At 41.4% G+C, this 16,067-nt stretch overlaps 1 protein-coding gene across 1 annotated transcript in view; it reads left to right on the forward strand.

The window, feature by feature from the left end:
* GRID2 (glutamate ionotropic receptor delta type subunit 2) overlaps window positions 1–16,067 on the forward strand; it is a 2,654,005-nt gene that overhangs the window by 1,568,295 nt on the left and 1,069,643 nt on the right. The window contains exon 6 of the mRNA XM_086961940.1: window positions 13,421–13,594. Within this exon, the coding sequence (XP_086818066.1) occupies window positions 13,421–13,594 (174 nt within the window). The remainder of the gene's footprint in view (window positions 1–13,420; window positions 13,595–16,067) is intronic.

Raw genomic sequence — 16,067 nt, forward strand, 5'->3', positions numbered from 1 at the left:
TGTTGCCTTCCTCAAGTACACCATACCCCTCTACTCCTATCCTTTCTTAATCTGCCTTTTCAACTTCCTTGGTTATCTATTCCCTTAACATGTATAATCTAGTCCTATCCTCTTCCATTTTCATCTACTTTGTATTTTACCATAATACTTTCGCTTTCTTTTTCTTTTTTCTTTTGTTCTTTCTCTTCCTATTTCTTTCTCTTTTGTTCCACCTTCCTCTTGCTTTCTTTTTATATCTTTCATCTCTGTTTTCCCCATACTCTTAATTAACTTTCCTTCTTTGTTCTTTATTTCAAGGTGAAAGTGAGCAATATCACACACAACCTAAAAAAAGATTCTATACAGGGAAAACATGTTGGCTTATAGCGAAATCCTTTTTTAATGAAATCCGGGTTATATCCATTTTGTTCCCGCCCTAGAAGTGACTCACTTTAGCTCTTTGCTGGAGGGATAGGTCAGCATGAGAAAGGAAGTCTACAACGGTCTCAAATCACTTTTGTTTACACAAATAAGCTCCACTCGCCAATAATTACGAAACACCTTTTACAAATGCAGTCACTGCTTTCCACAAGTGGTCATGACATGAAACTTATTTTCTTGATAATGGTTATGGATTTTTGGAATATCAGTGAACAATGTTGTAGAAAATTGCACTTACCTCAATTTGGGAAATGCAAATCTGAGTTTTCTCACTGGTCTCACTGCCCGACCACGTGTCATGAATCGCTATATTGTCGCTTCAAACTTATTCCAGTCCTGCCAAGTGTCACGCATCAGACGTGACACTATTTCATTTCAGTGCGGTGGTCCGCATCACCGCACTGAAATGGAATGTCACGCATTATAGCTTCTCCTCCACTGTCAAAGGGCGGAGTGCTTCTAATGCAGCTTCAACTAGTGTAGAGGCGCGGGGTAACTGCGCACAGCCGAGGAGTGCTCTTGCAGGCTTGGCGCCTGGCTCAGCTGCTGTTACAAAGTAACAACACAGGGACATGGCGCACTGCACACACCTCAGGATTTCACACACAACTTTACTTAAGACGGGTCGGGTGACGGTCCTTTCACCTGCCGCGGCCGCCCGAGGCACAGTCAGCACATTTCCCAAGAAAAGATTTTGCTCGCACCATTGTGGAAAATGTAATAATCACAGAGTCAAACCCACACCGACATCCGAGTGAACCTGGCCGCTGGAGTGCTTCTCAGCTGCAGCCTCAGCCTCAGCCTCTACAGTGCACACCAGCAGCCCGTATCTTTAAATCATGCACAGAAGCTGTGTTGAGGTGGGTGGGGCGGCGGGCTTCCTGGGAGAGTCCAGTTATGGGCACCGGCTGCCAGAAGGTGCCGAGTTACAGCTGAAAAGAAGTAAGTGCTTGCAGTACCTGTCCCTAATTCATCAACTGAAACGATGTGTGATGACTAACTTCCGAAACAAGGAAGTGTTCATTATCTTCGAGGCTTGCGAATGTCTTCTCTGTACCTACGTTTTGCAAGGTGTTTTAAGCAGAAATTGCTGTTGCACTGGTATATCTGAACGGTTCTGTAAAAATGTTATTTTTTCATCGTTGGAACAGGATCAATCGAGTAAAATTGCTGGAGGGCGGGGGGGAGAGATGTTCCAAACGAACGTCCAAACACTCACAAACAGGTCTCTGCAAACTCTATGGCTCTTGAGTTGAGGAGGTTGTTCAAATTACATTAATTTGAAAAGCGCCTGTGAGCCCTCCAGACTCCCTTATGCTGCAGGTGCCCTGGATTTTTCTTTTAATAATCAGCACTGTCTCTTTGTTCAGTTTGACCGGCTAATCCAGACCGGTCAGCACTACATACAGCTCCTGGAATACATTATGTAGTTAATGAAAGTGAGTCGAGCAGTGCTGGTTACACTGAGTTACCTGGCAGGAAATATGCAAATATTTCTTGTTAAGGCCTAAATATAGTGTTTCAGTTTATTCAGCCTCAGCGTCGGGGGTGGGGGGGTACGTGTACATGTTAATTAGCAAATTCCTTTTTGGCAGAGCGCGATCAGGCAGCTGCCTGCAGTCAGTGGGTGCTGGTTGTACAGCGTGTCAGATTATATTACATACAGTTACTTACTGTGCTAAGGTGAATCAGGCCAGTATCAGACCTACGTTGCCCCAGTGCAAGAAAATGTGTAAATCAAGATCTACTGTTGCACTGACTTGCTATGCTATGAACATTTCTTTTTGCTGATGCAGTCACGTTGCTCACTTGGTGTAAATTCAGATATTTGTTTCCTTCATCTCATCTGCTTGATTTTTCCCGTGAAAAAGTGTCACTCGTAGTCGGTCAAATGTCACTCATAATTTGTCTGAAATTATGGAAATGTCACACATAGCAATCTGAAACCTTGGCAGCTATGTTATTCTGTCCATCAATTTTCCATTTGTTCATTACAACACTATTGTTTATTTGCACAAATACGATGCTGAGTTTTTTACTCAGATATTTTAAACCCTGTTTTCCGGAAAGTGGTCTTTGCGAACAGGCAATCTCCTCACAGAAAACGAGCGTGACCTCTTGAGTGGAAAGGGACTGCTGGGAGATCGATGGAGTTCCCTAATCATGTCTCCCACATGCTAGCAACTGGCCTAGAAACTCTAATTGCACAGGAAAATGGATCATCGAATATTCACCCTGACAACGGGGAACAATAATATTTTTTACAAGTGGCATATTTCAGAGCAAATTAGTGGTGTTCTTCCTCGTTAGCTAATGTGTCTGGGGCCTTTCGTAAAGAACTAAACCTTTTACTTTAATCAAAACATCTCTGCTTTATGAAATTGTGATTATTTGCTAATATCTTCTCATTCGAGGCTAAGATACTTTACCCACAAGTGGCCATACTCCAGGGAACTAGTTGTACTGTAGATAAAATGGAACCACTAATACTGCAGCTTAATCCAGGACATGGGAGCAGAGACACTATTGACAAATGTTCTCCTTGGAACTTTGCAGTTGCCCTTTGAGTGCATTGTTAATTTATGTGACTTTGTTTGAGGCAAACGTTTTTTTTATAAAAAGCTATATTAGTGGGTGGCACAATGAGTGCTGCAGCCCACCAGTAGCATTTAATTTACAGGCCTGATGACATGTAGTACCATATATTAGCGAAGCACAATTAAATTAAATGTACCCATCAGGTGTATGCTTCAAGGGGGAGCACACTTTACCACTGATCAGTAGGGAAAAAGTGCACAGAGTCCTAGAATTTGTGTGCTGGTCAAACACACTTTACCATTGCTTCTAAGTTAAGCTTGACTGCTTTGTGTCAAGCTACCACAGGGTAAAGCACAGGTTAATTTAGTGACTTTTATGGCCCACCGTGCCAAGGATTGTGGTTGTTGCCTAAGTGGGGCTTTGATCCCCCTCTAAAGCTAAGCCTCATGCCGGGTTAAGTCCTCTGTGGGCAGCAGGGCCCTCTTGGAATCAGGAGTCCTTCTGTTTTTTGTTTCTGAAACAGGAGGCCAAACACTTGACCCTTGTAGAACAGGTAAAACCCATGGGCCTCATTTATGAAAAGTGACGCATCGCTGCGTGAAAACAGCGATGCGTCACTTTTCATTGCGCCCTCCTTGTGATACCAATGATGCATCATATTTACAGTATGACGCATCATGTCGCAAGGAGTTACAGGTACGTCAGTATTTCTGACGTATCTGTAAGCACAAAAGTGACGCATTGCTGTAGTGTGTCACAAAAGTGACGCGACTCCAGCAATGCGTCCTTTCACATGGGGCAAGCCCCATGTGAAAGGGCCTTGCGTCAGTCTTACCCCTGCTGTGAGGCAGGCGCTAGATTTTGATGCAACAGCGTCTTAAAAGTGACGCAGTGAAATATCATAGATTTCACTGCATCACTTCTACGACCCTGCCTTGCGTCAATACGCCCCTCTTGCATACATTATACCTGGCGCAGGTATAATGTGGCGCAGGGGTTTACAAAGTGACAAGTCTAACTAGATGTGTCACTTTGTAAATATGGCGTAACAAGGCGCTTTTTTTACGCCACTGGTGCATCACAAAAAGTGACGCACCGGCGGCGTAAAAGTGATGCACAGCCTGAAATAAATGAGGCCCCATGTGTGGTTGTTGGACCCAGTACTCTTTAAGTGAGTCCTCTTCTGGCAGCAGAAGTGAGGATTGATTTCCCAGCACAGCTTTCTTCATCGGGTGGAGCAGGACCAGATCCAGGAATGTCCAGAGGAGATGGTATTTCAGGTGCCATATTGATCATGTGCACTAGGCAGTAATTGAAGAAATGGTGTCACTTGAGCCTAACTCATTTCTCATAGTCCCTCACCCCTTTTTGCAGCACTTGCTTTTTGCCTTTCTGCATAATTGCCCAGAAGCCCCTCTTTCATTATAGCAAAACAGATCTGTCTTCAGCTCCTCAGCCACTCCTCATATTTAGATTAGGTTTACTACCAACTAACATGGTACAATTTGGTTCTCTCTCATACTGTGACTAATGCAAGGCTGTCTAGGAGGGTCATGGGAATGAAAAAGAAAAACCCTCTCTGGCATCTCCAAGTAAAAGGAGATTACACTAAGGCTACTTTATGTTGTATCAGGTGTCCCTGTCCAATCTCAGGCAGCTAATCTCTTCTAAGTGGTCAGCAGTTAACTATACCCTGCCCCTCCCGTACTCGGAGGCCATTCACTCTTCAAGAAAGGGATGTCAATGTTATCTCTGGAGGTGTGATGAAAGGCAGAGATGTTTTTAATCTAGTCCTGACTTTTACACTCAAATTATCAATTCTGATTTCACCATGAAATCAGGTTTTGAAAATTATGTAGGTAATTTCTTTGAAGGACTTTACTAGCATTTTTCCAGACAGACATACTAAATTAAGTCAACAGGACCCAACTCTTGTTTATTTATTTATAAAGTTTTGTATAGCGTGAACATGACCCCAAAGGGTATCTGAACACTTCACATTTTGGAACAGGAAGAACATAGTACGGGAAATGGCAAAGGGGGTAACAGAGAATAACTTATGTAGCTAATAACATAGAGTCCCAAGATGAAAGCAAACATTACTTAATAGGGTATAACAGACAACCCTGAGCTTTACCGTTGAAGGAGAAGAAGACGAGCCATGAACAATTAAGGCAAGAACTTATTCATTAGGATTGTTTTTACTTCATGTTGGAAGGCAGCCATGGGTGGGATTCTGCGAACGTCCAGTGGGAGAGAGTTCCAGATCTTCGGTGACGTACCAGAGAAGGCTCTGGACCTTGTTCTCTTTTTGCGAAACGTCTGAAGTTTCAATATGAGTAAATTGGCACTTCTTCATGGTCTGCCCCCTCCAGATAGTTCTAGCTTTTGAGCTAGGTACATAGGGGTTTCGAAATGGAGGGCTTTGTGTGTCATAACGGCACTCTTTAGCTGTATTCTTGCTTCATAGTTCTTATGTTATTATGTTGAATTGCTATTGAATTTGGACATTGATGTAGCGACTGTAAATTTTCTTTACATTCTACATGAAGATCTATCAACTGAGGTGAGATACAACCCTGCCAGGGAAACTTCCATTTAGCCCTTGAAGGCAGGCAGGGGTGTATTCTGCCTCCCTTCTTTTTATCCTATATGTTTACAACTTATGTCCCCATTTAGGAGATGTCACCCTTGATGTACAAAAGATGGCAAATAGGCAAGTCACTGCATTATTGTATGCTGATGTACCATCTTGATTGCGAGGACATGAAGAGTCCTGCGAAGCTTAGTGGAGAACTTTGACACGTTTATGGGCAGTTTAGATTTATTGACTAATTTTGGGTTATCCCATATTATGGCACATGGGCCTAAGAAGAAAAATATGGCCTCCATATCAGTCAAGGATAGGTCTATGAGTAGTGTGAGCAATTAAAATTATCTTGGGGTCTCTTTTAACTCAAGTTGTTCTTGGCAGCCGCAGCCTATTATTTCACACATAAAGCTGAGGAGGGCAGCCAGGGCCATTCTAAATCGCACACACTCAACTTTTAAGGGCTCAATTGCACCTTTTATAAAAAATTTAGAGCCATCAGTGTATTCCATCGGCTGTATACGGTGCAGGTATCTGGGACTACCAAAATCCAGTGGCTCTACAGATAGAAAAAAAACATATCTGTAGGCAACTCTTGAACCTCCGCGATCGAGTTCATGTTTTATCATTGAATTTGCCAGACATTTCAGACATAGTGAGGCTGGGTCCACTACTCTTGTGGGTTAACATATGGACCAACACCAAGGCCAGTTTAATAGGTTAGTATTAGATTGCATTCAACTTGGCATATGCTTTTCTATCCCCTGGTTGAATTATGAGTGCAGATCTCTCAATGATCTTAGCTATCTCAACCAAATTAGATAAATTGTTAGTGAAGAACAGCTTCTGGGTCTACAGTCTAAACCAGTGTGTGGACTGGGAGCATACAAAAATGTCTGTGAAGAATTATTTTATCACCTTGGCATCTCCATCCCTAGAACCTTACCTCGCCTTGCAGCTGACAAAATGGGAAAAATAGCTCCTTTGTCATTTTAGAAATGGCACTGTGTGGAGATTGCTATGTTTTTAGGAGATGCTCATCAATGGAAATCCAGTTTGCCTGTCTGCCCTTGATATGGGATTTATTCTCCGTCTTTGCAACGTTCTTTGTTTAATTGCAAAGATTACTAAATGTGTGTTATTCAATTTCTTAAACCATTTTTAAACGACTCAAGGATTACGAAATCGTTTTACTGTATTTACAGCTCCTAGGGAGTCACTATGTTCTCAGGGTATGTTCTGACTTCAAATCTGCAGTACTGTAGGAAATTAATGGAGGGTTGAGTATAGGCGAGGAAGGAGCATTCAGCGTGGGGCTGTGTCATTCGCCTGGCCTTTGGATAGAAACCTTTAATGCTTTTTAAAGCTGTTGCAATTTTTAGAAGATTAATTTCATTGCAGGAATTATGATTTTAACTATTTATTATTTTTATAACTTCTTGTATAAACATTAATTTTCTTTTATGGTTTCTTGAAAACCGAATAAAGACTTGTTGTACTTGTACTTGAATTAATGAATTAAATACTTTAATCGGGCATGTCCCAAGAAAATTGTAACTGACTCTATACCTTAAAATATCTTGTAACGCTTCAGCCCCAGTGAGGACACTCTTTTTAAATGCAGAGTGTGCCACTCATATTAGGCACAATGCATTATGGGCGATTGAAGCACACGTAATTACTGCATAAAAATTGGCATTGGTATTAATATACTAATACAATACATAATACACTGCAGCCAAAATGTAACTTTTAACCTTGCATGTGATTCATTTTAGGCACTGTTTAAAATTAACTTATATGGAAGTTAAATAGGTCAAACAGGGAGTTCCGATTGCACAGTGCATATTTTAGGTGTGAAGCACAGGCTTTTTACTACTGTTTAGTAATGGTAAAGTGCAACTTGTCCTAAAGTCAAGAAAAATCACAAGAGGACTAACAATTGGGAAACATCAAACAACATTTTGTAATTCCATACAAAATGGTTATACAATATGATAACAGCTGATACGTGTCGTTCCTAAATAGACCAATCTATAAAAATTATTTTTAAGGAGCAGTGTTCACGGGTCAGTTGCATTCATGTATGAAGGTTTACAAACAAGTCACACATCATGCTATGTGGATGCCAATTACAATTTTTGGGCTGGATGTAAAGGACTGATAGCTAAGCACAACTACTTGAGATGAGAAAACAAGAATGAAAATATACTAAAAATTCATGAAAGCAAAAAAATGGCAGGTTGATGTTTACCTGCTATGCTTTATAGGGATCAGAATCAACAGCAAGGGGTTTCTATAATAGAGTCCAAGTGGGCAAAAGCTAAGCCCAATATCTACATACCCCTAATTTTACAATCTGTAAGAACTTGGAGCATTATTTGAAGGGTGTGAAACCTCACTTCAAATGATAACCACACATTTCGTCAGGTTGAACCACTAAAGTCACTCTATATAAACCTGTGCCTAAACCTTTGGTAACTTGGCACAAAGCAGTCAGGCTTAACTTAGAGGCAATGTGTAAAGTATTTATGCAGTACTCAAATGGGAGTAAAGTAAAAATACAACACATTAAGAATCCCAAACCAATTTAGAAGAATAGAGAATATTATAATAAACAATACTACACCAAAATGACACAAATTCGATAAGCAGATTCAGAGATTTGAATTTTTTAAGTTTGAAACAAAAATAGCTTATAAAAGCAGAAGGCAAAATCAAAAGATAAGGCCAACTGCAATGAAGCATGTCAGCTACAGGGAACAAGTTTGTTCCAGTTGAATGTTCAATCAATCAATCGGGTACTTATAAAGCAAGACTCCTCATCCGTGAGGGTCTCAAGGCGCAGTTGTTTACCTTCACACTTACAAACCTGTTAGGTGACGATTCAGCATAGGGGGCAAACTAATTCTGAAGCAGAGCTCGATGATGATGGGTTGCTAATGAGTGTGGTAATGGTGTGGTTCAAGAGGTGTAGTCCAAAATCCGTGGTCAGGAAAGCTTTGATGTTGATGAGATACTGCTCGGAGTAGTTCCCAATGACCCTCTCTACATTTTGACTTAAAAAGTGACTTAAAAAATCTAGACGTCAGATCTCTTTCAGCATGGCAAACCAGCAAGTTAAATGTTACCCTTCATTTGACATTGGCAGATTTGGCTGTCCGGGTCTCCTTCTATTTTCTAGAAACAAAATTGGAACAAGTTTATAAGTTGTGACTTTTGCAGTTGTCAGGAGGAATACACTCTACCACCAGCCAAGATGCCAGGACTTTGGAAGCACCACTTAGGGGTTAGGAACTTAAGACTCCAACAGAAACCAACAGCTGAGTCCAAGGCAGGTCCAGTAGGAACTGGTCACTTGGGCAGTTGCAGGGAGAGAGACTTCTGGAAGCTTGTTGTGTTCCTGTCACTCAAACAGGCTGTCAGCCAACTAACCCTTGCAATCACGTCTGGGGTTCTGGGTTCAAAGCAAGCAGGCCCAGTCTTCTTTCAGGTCCTGCAGACAGCCGGGCTGTCCGTTTCGGATTCTCCACGGGCTAGGAGTATTCTGATGAAAGTACTGAGGGTGCCATCTTTATGCCAGGGGCAGCCTGAGGGTGGGGAAAAGTCACGGCCATTCCTTTTCCAATTAGATAAAAGTTTCCAGGGGTGACCCTAACCTCTTTTGCAGTTATCAACAAGAGGAAACAACAAGGCAATCGATTTTTTAACCGCTATTTATTTGAGCTAAGACTCATCAGTTCCCAAGCTTTAAGTGTCATAATCACATCTTTTTTATCATGTTTGACACATTTTTATAATCATTTGTCACATGTCAGAGTTAAAGAGTTAAAGTTAAAGAGTGTATTGTAGTGGAAGAAGTGTGGCGCAGCGGCCAGGGCGACTGACGCTGGATGCAGGGGATGACGGTTCGATCCTCGGCTCCGGCGGCAGGGGTCTGCCCAGCACTATGTGACTCTGGGCAATAGCTTGCTTAATCTTCCCGATGGCCCCCAGCACCTTGACACCTTCGGGTAATTGTTCGCGCTTTACGAATACTGGACATTTACATTTACATTTATTTAACTCTGACATGTGACAAATGATTATACAAATGTGTCAAACAAGATAAAAAGGATGGGATTCTGCTTAAGCTTAAGAACTGATGAGTCTTAGCTTTGATCAGCTCAAATAAATAGCGGTTCAAAAACTCGATTGTCAGGTTGTTTCCTCTTGTTAATAACTGTATTCATATGTCCATACCAGGCGTCTTCTGGACGAAAGCCCCTTCTTTTTTTCCCTAACCTCTTTTGCAGCACGTTCTGTGTGTTTAACTGTAAACTATCCTCCGTACCCCTCTTTTCCTAAAACCAACATGGCAGAACTCCCCTGTGATCAAAGCACCCTCTGCTCATCCAGAGGTGTGGCCATGAAAATAGTCATTCTAAACCAGTTCTGGTGCAGCTCTCTCCTCCCACTACTTTAGAGTCAAGCTAACTTGGAAGAAAAAGGGAGGCAGACCTAGGTGTGAACTACATCTGCCATTGACAGTGAAAGCACCCTTTAAAGCTCAGGAAGGGACAGGACACAACCCCACGCCAACCTATTCAAGGAAGAAAAACATCTCATCACAACCAAGCCAAGTGTCCATTGTCTGGGAGCAACACGCATGATACCACAGGAGAGCCATTAACAGTCAGGTGGCACTGGATACTGGCAGAAAGGCACACTTGGTTTAAGCATTGAAATGGCAATTATCTAAAAGTTTAATTTCTAAAATATATATATAGAAACTGACTTGTCCATTATGCTGGGTTTTCAATTACTATTAGAATGAGCCCTTGAATGATGGTTCTAGCTGCTCCCAAACTGTAGCGAAGCAATATAAGTTGTTATGATATGGGTATGTATGTATCCCTTTATTATATTTTTATACTTACTAGAAAAATAAAAATAAATAAATACATAAATATATTTAAAAAACATAAATAATGACAATATTATATACATGCATACCTATATGTATAACTATAATTATATCCATTTATAAGTAGATCAATACATCAATAAGATAAGATGATAAGTGTATAATTATGGGTTTACTATCCTACAACAAGACATGTCTGTCACATTGTGTAAATATGATTATAGCAATTGTATCTATAAGTATTTCACTATCGAAATATGGAGGGACAAATATAAACAAAAGCATAATAATAAATCAAAAAAAAAATGTTTTACATCAAAAACTGGGTGTGTGGACAAAATATCAAAAACACAAATATCGTGGGACAGAATATTGTGTCAAAAATATCGAGGACATGAATAACATGAAGGTCATTTCTTATGGGTAAGTAAAACTTTACTTACCCAAGTTTTACCTATATATACCTCCACATATATGTACTTTGACAATATATATATCTTCAAGGTATGTAGATCTAGCGATAATAATTGTAAATTTATACCTATCTATTTGCACTTACCTACTCGATATTCTTGTCCTCAATATTTTTTACACAATATTCTGTCCACACGATATTTGTGTGTTCGATATTCTAACAGTGAACCCAAAAACTGAAAGCCTGTGTTTGTAAATATTTATCAATACATGTACATATGGAACTTTATTCAGTGCAATTTTATATCTCCTGACTTTTTTCTATATGCTCATCCTCTTAAAATCTCTGTGTATGTATACCTCCTATGTGTGGGTCTGTATCTATATATTCATATATTTCCTCACACTGCAGAGAACAAAAACAATACCAAACCTCACCAAATCACTACTTTATGAGTCATCCTATTACTCTTTCAAAATATCCCCTACCTCCACTCTCTGACTCATCCTAATCCTCTTTTACTACTATGAGCTCCAAAACAACTCTCTCTAAACTCTTCCCTCCTCTATCCTTCCTTTATCCTACCCATCCAACTAAAAGGCTCTCTCACTCATCCTAATCCTCTTTTACTACTATGAACTCCCAAATAATCCTTTCTCAACTCTTCCCTCCTCTATCCATTCCCTGGCCGAATCATCCAACCAGTAAACTCACATGTCTGCCATACTACCACTCTAAATAACAGTTTATGGGGCATATTACCAACAACTAGCGATAAATATCGCTATGTTGGCTTAGCGGCAATATTTTTATCGCCGAGCTGCGGTGATTTTTATCACTTAGGAACCTTGCTATTATCAAGGTTTATCTCCTAAGCGATAAAAATCGGCCGATATGCATGAATATCGCTGAAAAGTCTGCGATATTCATGCATTACCGAGCTAATGCTCTTAGCCATGTTATCCACCTTCCATTGGATAACAGGGCTAAGAACTGCTCAGGGCAGGTGTTAGCTTTTAGAGATATTCGCGCTTAGCGCGAATATCTCCAAAAGTTGGTAATAGGAGATAGAGATGTTAGCGACTGTTTCCAGTCGCTAACATCTTGGCACACCCACTTTGCATGTCATTAGTGATAGATATCACTGACATGCAAAGTGGGGCCCAAGATGGTCGCTATCTCCTACTAGCTGTCGCTAACTGGTGTTAGCGACAGCTAGGTAATAGGGAGATAAATTTATCTCCGCTTTCTTGGCTTTTAATGCCAAAAAAGCGGAGATAAACCCCCTTGATAATATGCCCCTCTATTTCCTCCTGACTAAAACAACACTAATCCAACTTTGGGTTCTGGAATAGTGTGCTATTCTCCGAAAAGCACTTCAAAGCCTCATCAGGCTAAGTAAGCACTATATAAATGGAATTACAATTATGACATAATCCAGTATTCTCTTATGGGAGAGCCAGCCTAAAATAATGGAAAATAACTTTCGGGAGGGTTTCACTGCCATGACATGTAAAACATGAAATATACATATCCTGCTTTTTAAACACTGTGTACTCTTCCCTATGAGCATTTGGGGCCCATCATAGGGGTACCTTATAATTTTTTTAAAGGAAGGTTGGGCCTGGCAAATGGTCTATTTTGCCAGTTTGAAGTGGCAGTTTAAAGCTACACCCACAGTCTGTAAGGGCAGGCCTGGAGACCTGTTCTAAAGTGCTAGTTTAGTGGGTGGCACAATGAGAGCTGTAGCTCACATGTAGCATTTAATTTACAGGCCCTATATACCACTAGTTAGCAGTAGTAAAGTGTGCAGAGTCCTATGGTAAAAAAATATAGGTTCAGTTAAAGAAGGCAAAAATCAGGGGTAATACCATGCAAAAGATGGCAATTTCCGATGCATTCCATGAATCTAAATGAAAATACATTTTACATTGGTGCTTATTTTGTAAATCCGATATGGTTAAATTGCTCATTCTCGATCAAATGCATGTGTGTAACCAGGTTACTATAGTTCAAGGCATACAGAAATGTGTCTAGCCGTGAATGATGAAGTGGGTTCCTCCATTAAAAAGCAAAACTCCTCACAAACGTTAACCTAAGCATTATTTTAATGAATTCAGAAAAAGGCAGCTTGTTAATACTCCGGCCACTGTCCTCGCTGTATTAAAATTGCAGTCCAGTCCAGGCTGCTTAATTTTTAAATATGGCTCCCTTGTTCTAAATATAAATACCAAGAGATCAGACAGGAAACCCGTGTGGTGCTGTCAGCAGGCATCTTGCTTAAAAGAACCATTGAGTATTTGAATGTGAAATATCAAAGACACCAAGATGTCATTGTGCACAAATTCGCCCTGAAGAATTCTCCAGTGCTTTTCTCTTTTCCAAATGCACTTCATGAGATTATGAAGCAGGCCTGTGGTGTTAATTGAAAAGCATGAGTTCTGATGACTGTGGTAATTGTAGCACATCCCCTCCTCGCTCGCCTTCCTTCCCACTTCTTGTGCTATTCACCTAAGTTTGACATGCCCCATGCTTTCATTTTCTATCACAGGAGATCAATGACGCAGACGTGCAGGAACTCGTGAGAAGGTCTATTGGAAGACTAACAATTGTTCGGCAGACATTCCCAGTCCCTCAGAACCTGAGTCAGCGTTGTTACCGTGGCAACCACCGGATATCTTCATCAATATGTGATCCCAAGGACCCCTTCTCTCAGAATATGGAGGTACTGCATGATTACCAGTCTCCCTTGCTGTGTCTGACAATCAATTGTGGAATAACTGCGATATGGGAATTTGTTAGGCCATCACTTTTAACATTCCGGAGGCCAGGCGCTGATGCATGCATGCTCGAGGCCTCACTTACAAGGGAAGCATCCATTAAAGTACCAAATGTGCAAACACTATTATTATCACACCTGGCAAAGGTGCAAACACATTGGAATTTGCAGTTGATGCATATTTGAAGTTACATTTGATGGTACTGTTTGCCACACTGATCCTGCTTAAATGTCCACAGCAACGTGGTAAAGTCAGTGGTAACATCGCAGGCATGAAGTCCCAGTTTTGTAAAGATTTATGTCAGGTTTCTGTTACTTTTTTAACACACAGCTGATGCATAATCCTATTTGGATTTACAATCCAATGCACATCGTAATTTATGTTGTAACATAAAGTAATGAAATGCAGTGCAGTGCAGTGTTAGTTTGCATCAGGGAGGCATTCCATATGTATGGGCATTCCCTTGCAATCATCCATGGCTTTTGCTACAAATCCATATCTAAAAATACCTGTAGACATGGATGTATGCCACAATTCTGCCCCTACCTGAGGCTGGCATAACAAGGAACAACATATGTATTTCTCCTATTTTTCCACCTTAATTGTGTGTTGCATTTTGAAGCACACATATATTCAGAAAATAGCTTTAAAGCATATTTTTAGCACAGGAAGGCCCCCGTTCCAGTACAAAAGCTATGCAGACCACAATGGAGACAACCTTGCACTATGGCATAAGGGTGCTTCCACTGGTGAATGGCTGCACTAAGTGACCGATTACAATGCTGTTGGAAAAGGCTCCGGCCATCGGTCCGAGCCTTTACGACAGCATCGTAATGTGCTAGTCAGATTCCTTTCCGACTGCCTCATTACAATAGAGGTGGTCGGAAAGGAATCCGACCAGTCATTCCGACTGACTTCCGACAGGCTCAGAGAGCCCATCTGCCAGTCAGAAGGGTGTCAGTAATACCAAGGCTGTCTCTTTCTGCCTGAGGGATTACGATGTTGGGTTTTGACAGCCTTTCTGTGTTGCCCTTTCCAGCACAGAAAGGCTGTTGGAACTGTACTTTGAGGCCACCAGCAGGTCCCCATGGGTGCACGGCCTCTGGTTGGAGGCCGAGGGGGCACATGTGGTGCCCCCCCTTGATCCATGCACCAAGTGGCAGGCACCTTGAGGTGCCTGCCACAGGGTGCAGGAATGAACTGCACCTCATATTTTACAATGGGAACATGCATTCCAGCCAGAATACATGCTCCCATTGTATACTGTAGGCATGCAATTGAACAGAGTTTTGTCGCATCCTAATTTGTCGGCCAGGACCGCTGACCGAGAGTCGGTTGGTCCTTTGACCGAGACGATGTCAGGAGGAGGAAACTCCGCTGACATTGTAATAATGCCCTAGGTGTGCCAGTGCATGGTGAGATCAGAACGGTGCCATTACTTTACTAATATTATGCAGTTCTCCTCTCTCCATTTTATACAACACAGTGTAGCAACTTTGTTTCTTGCCCTGTGTTGCATTAACTCCTAGTAAATCTGGTCCTGAATGTGTGCATGGTCCATGTACTGGTGGCCAATAATTACATTAGCTGGATATAGTACCTATAATGGCAGTGTTTAAGAATGTTATCAAAGTAGAAGCCAGCAAAACGAAAAATGCAAGGGCTCAACCAAAATAACCCTGCATTGAATGCTTGCCTATAGTGAAATAAGCCTATTATGGTACAGCAGAGAAACGTTAACTGCACTCAGTGAGAACCTCAAAAAACACCCCTAAATATAGTCAGTTCTACATGCAACTAGTGGTGTAATAAAAAGAGGAAGGAGACACCTCACATAAACATCAAGGGAGAAGTCATACACATGCTTCTGATCACTACTGGGCTTCTCAGCATTGGTGTATCCAATCAAGACTCAAGATGGGGTAACCCAGACCAACTACCTCTGACTAACCATTATCTCTATGCAAAAAGAACATTTGATGGACGGAATGCAGAACAATATCATACATTCACCCAGTACAGAGATCTGGGCTTAAATCCATAGTTGTTTTGCTCACCATGCTATTCCAGTTTGGACTCAGCCTTATGCAAATCAGTCTTGACCCTGCACCCAATGGGAACAGTCCAGCCCGAATTCTCAGGCCATGTTCTCCCTGGACTGGAAACATACATACTATGACCGGTTTCAGGGTTTCATCCCTCATCAGCCAGGATTCAACCCAGATCTGTGACTGAGGATGAGTGTCTGAAAAGTTTCAGCTCTCCGTCCATCATCTCCTTGTGGTTACTTTGTTCGACCTAAGTTGGCAGCGTATACCCTGATGTGGGTCCCTTGCTCACTTTGCCACTGGATTCAAGCTAGCCTGGCTGATGAGGGCTGTTAGCCCGAAACTAGTCCCAGGATGCTTGCTTCTGGTC

This window comes from Lissotriton vulgaris, chromosome 3_1 (genome assembly GCF_964263255.1).
Source record: "Lissotriton vulgaris chromosome 3_1, aLisVul1.2, whole genome shotgun sequence".
Taxonomy (NCBI): domain Eukaryota; kingdom Metazoa; phylum Chordata; class Amphibia; order Caudata; family Salamandridae; genus Lissotriton; species Lissotriton vulgaris.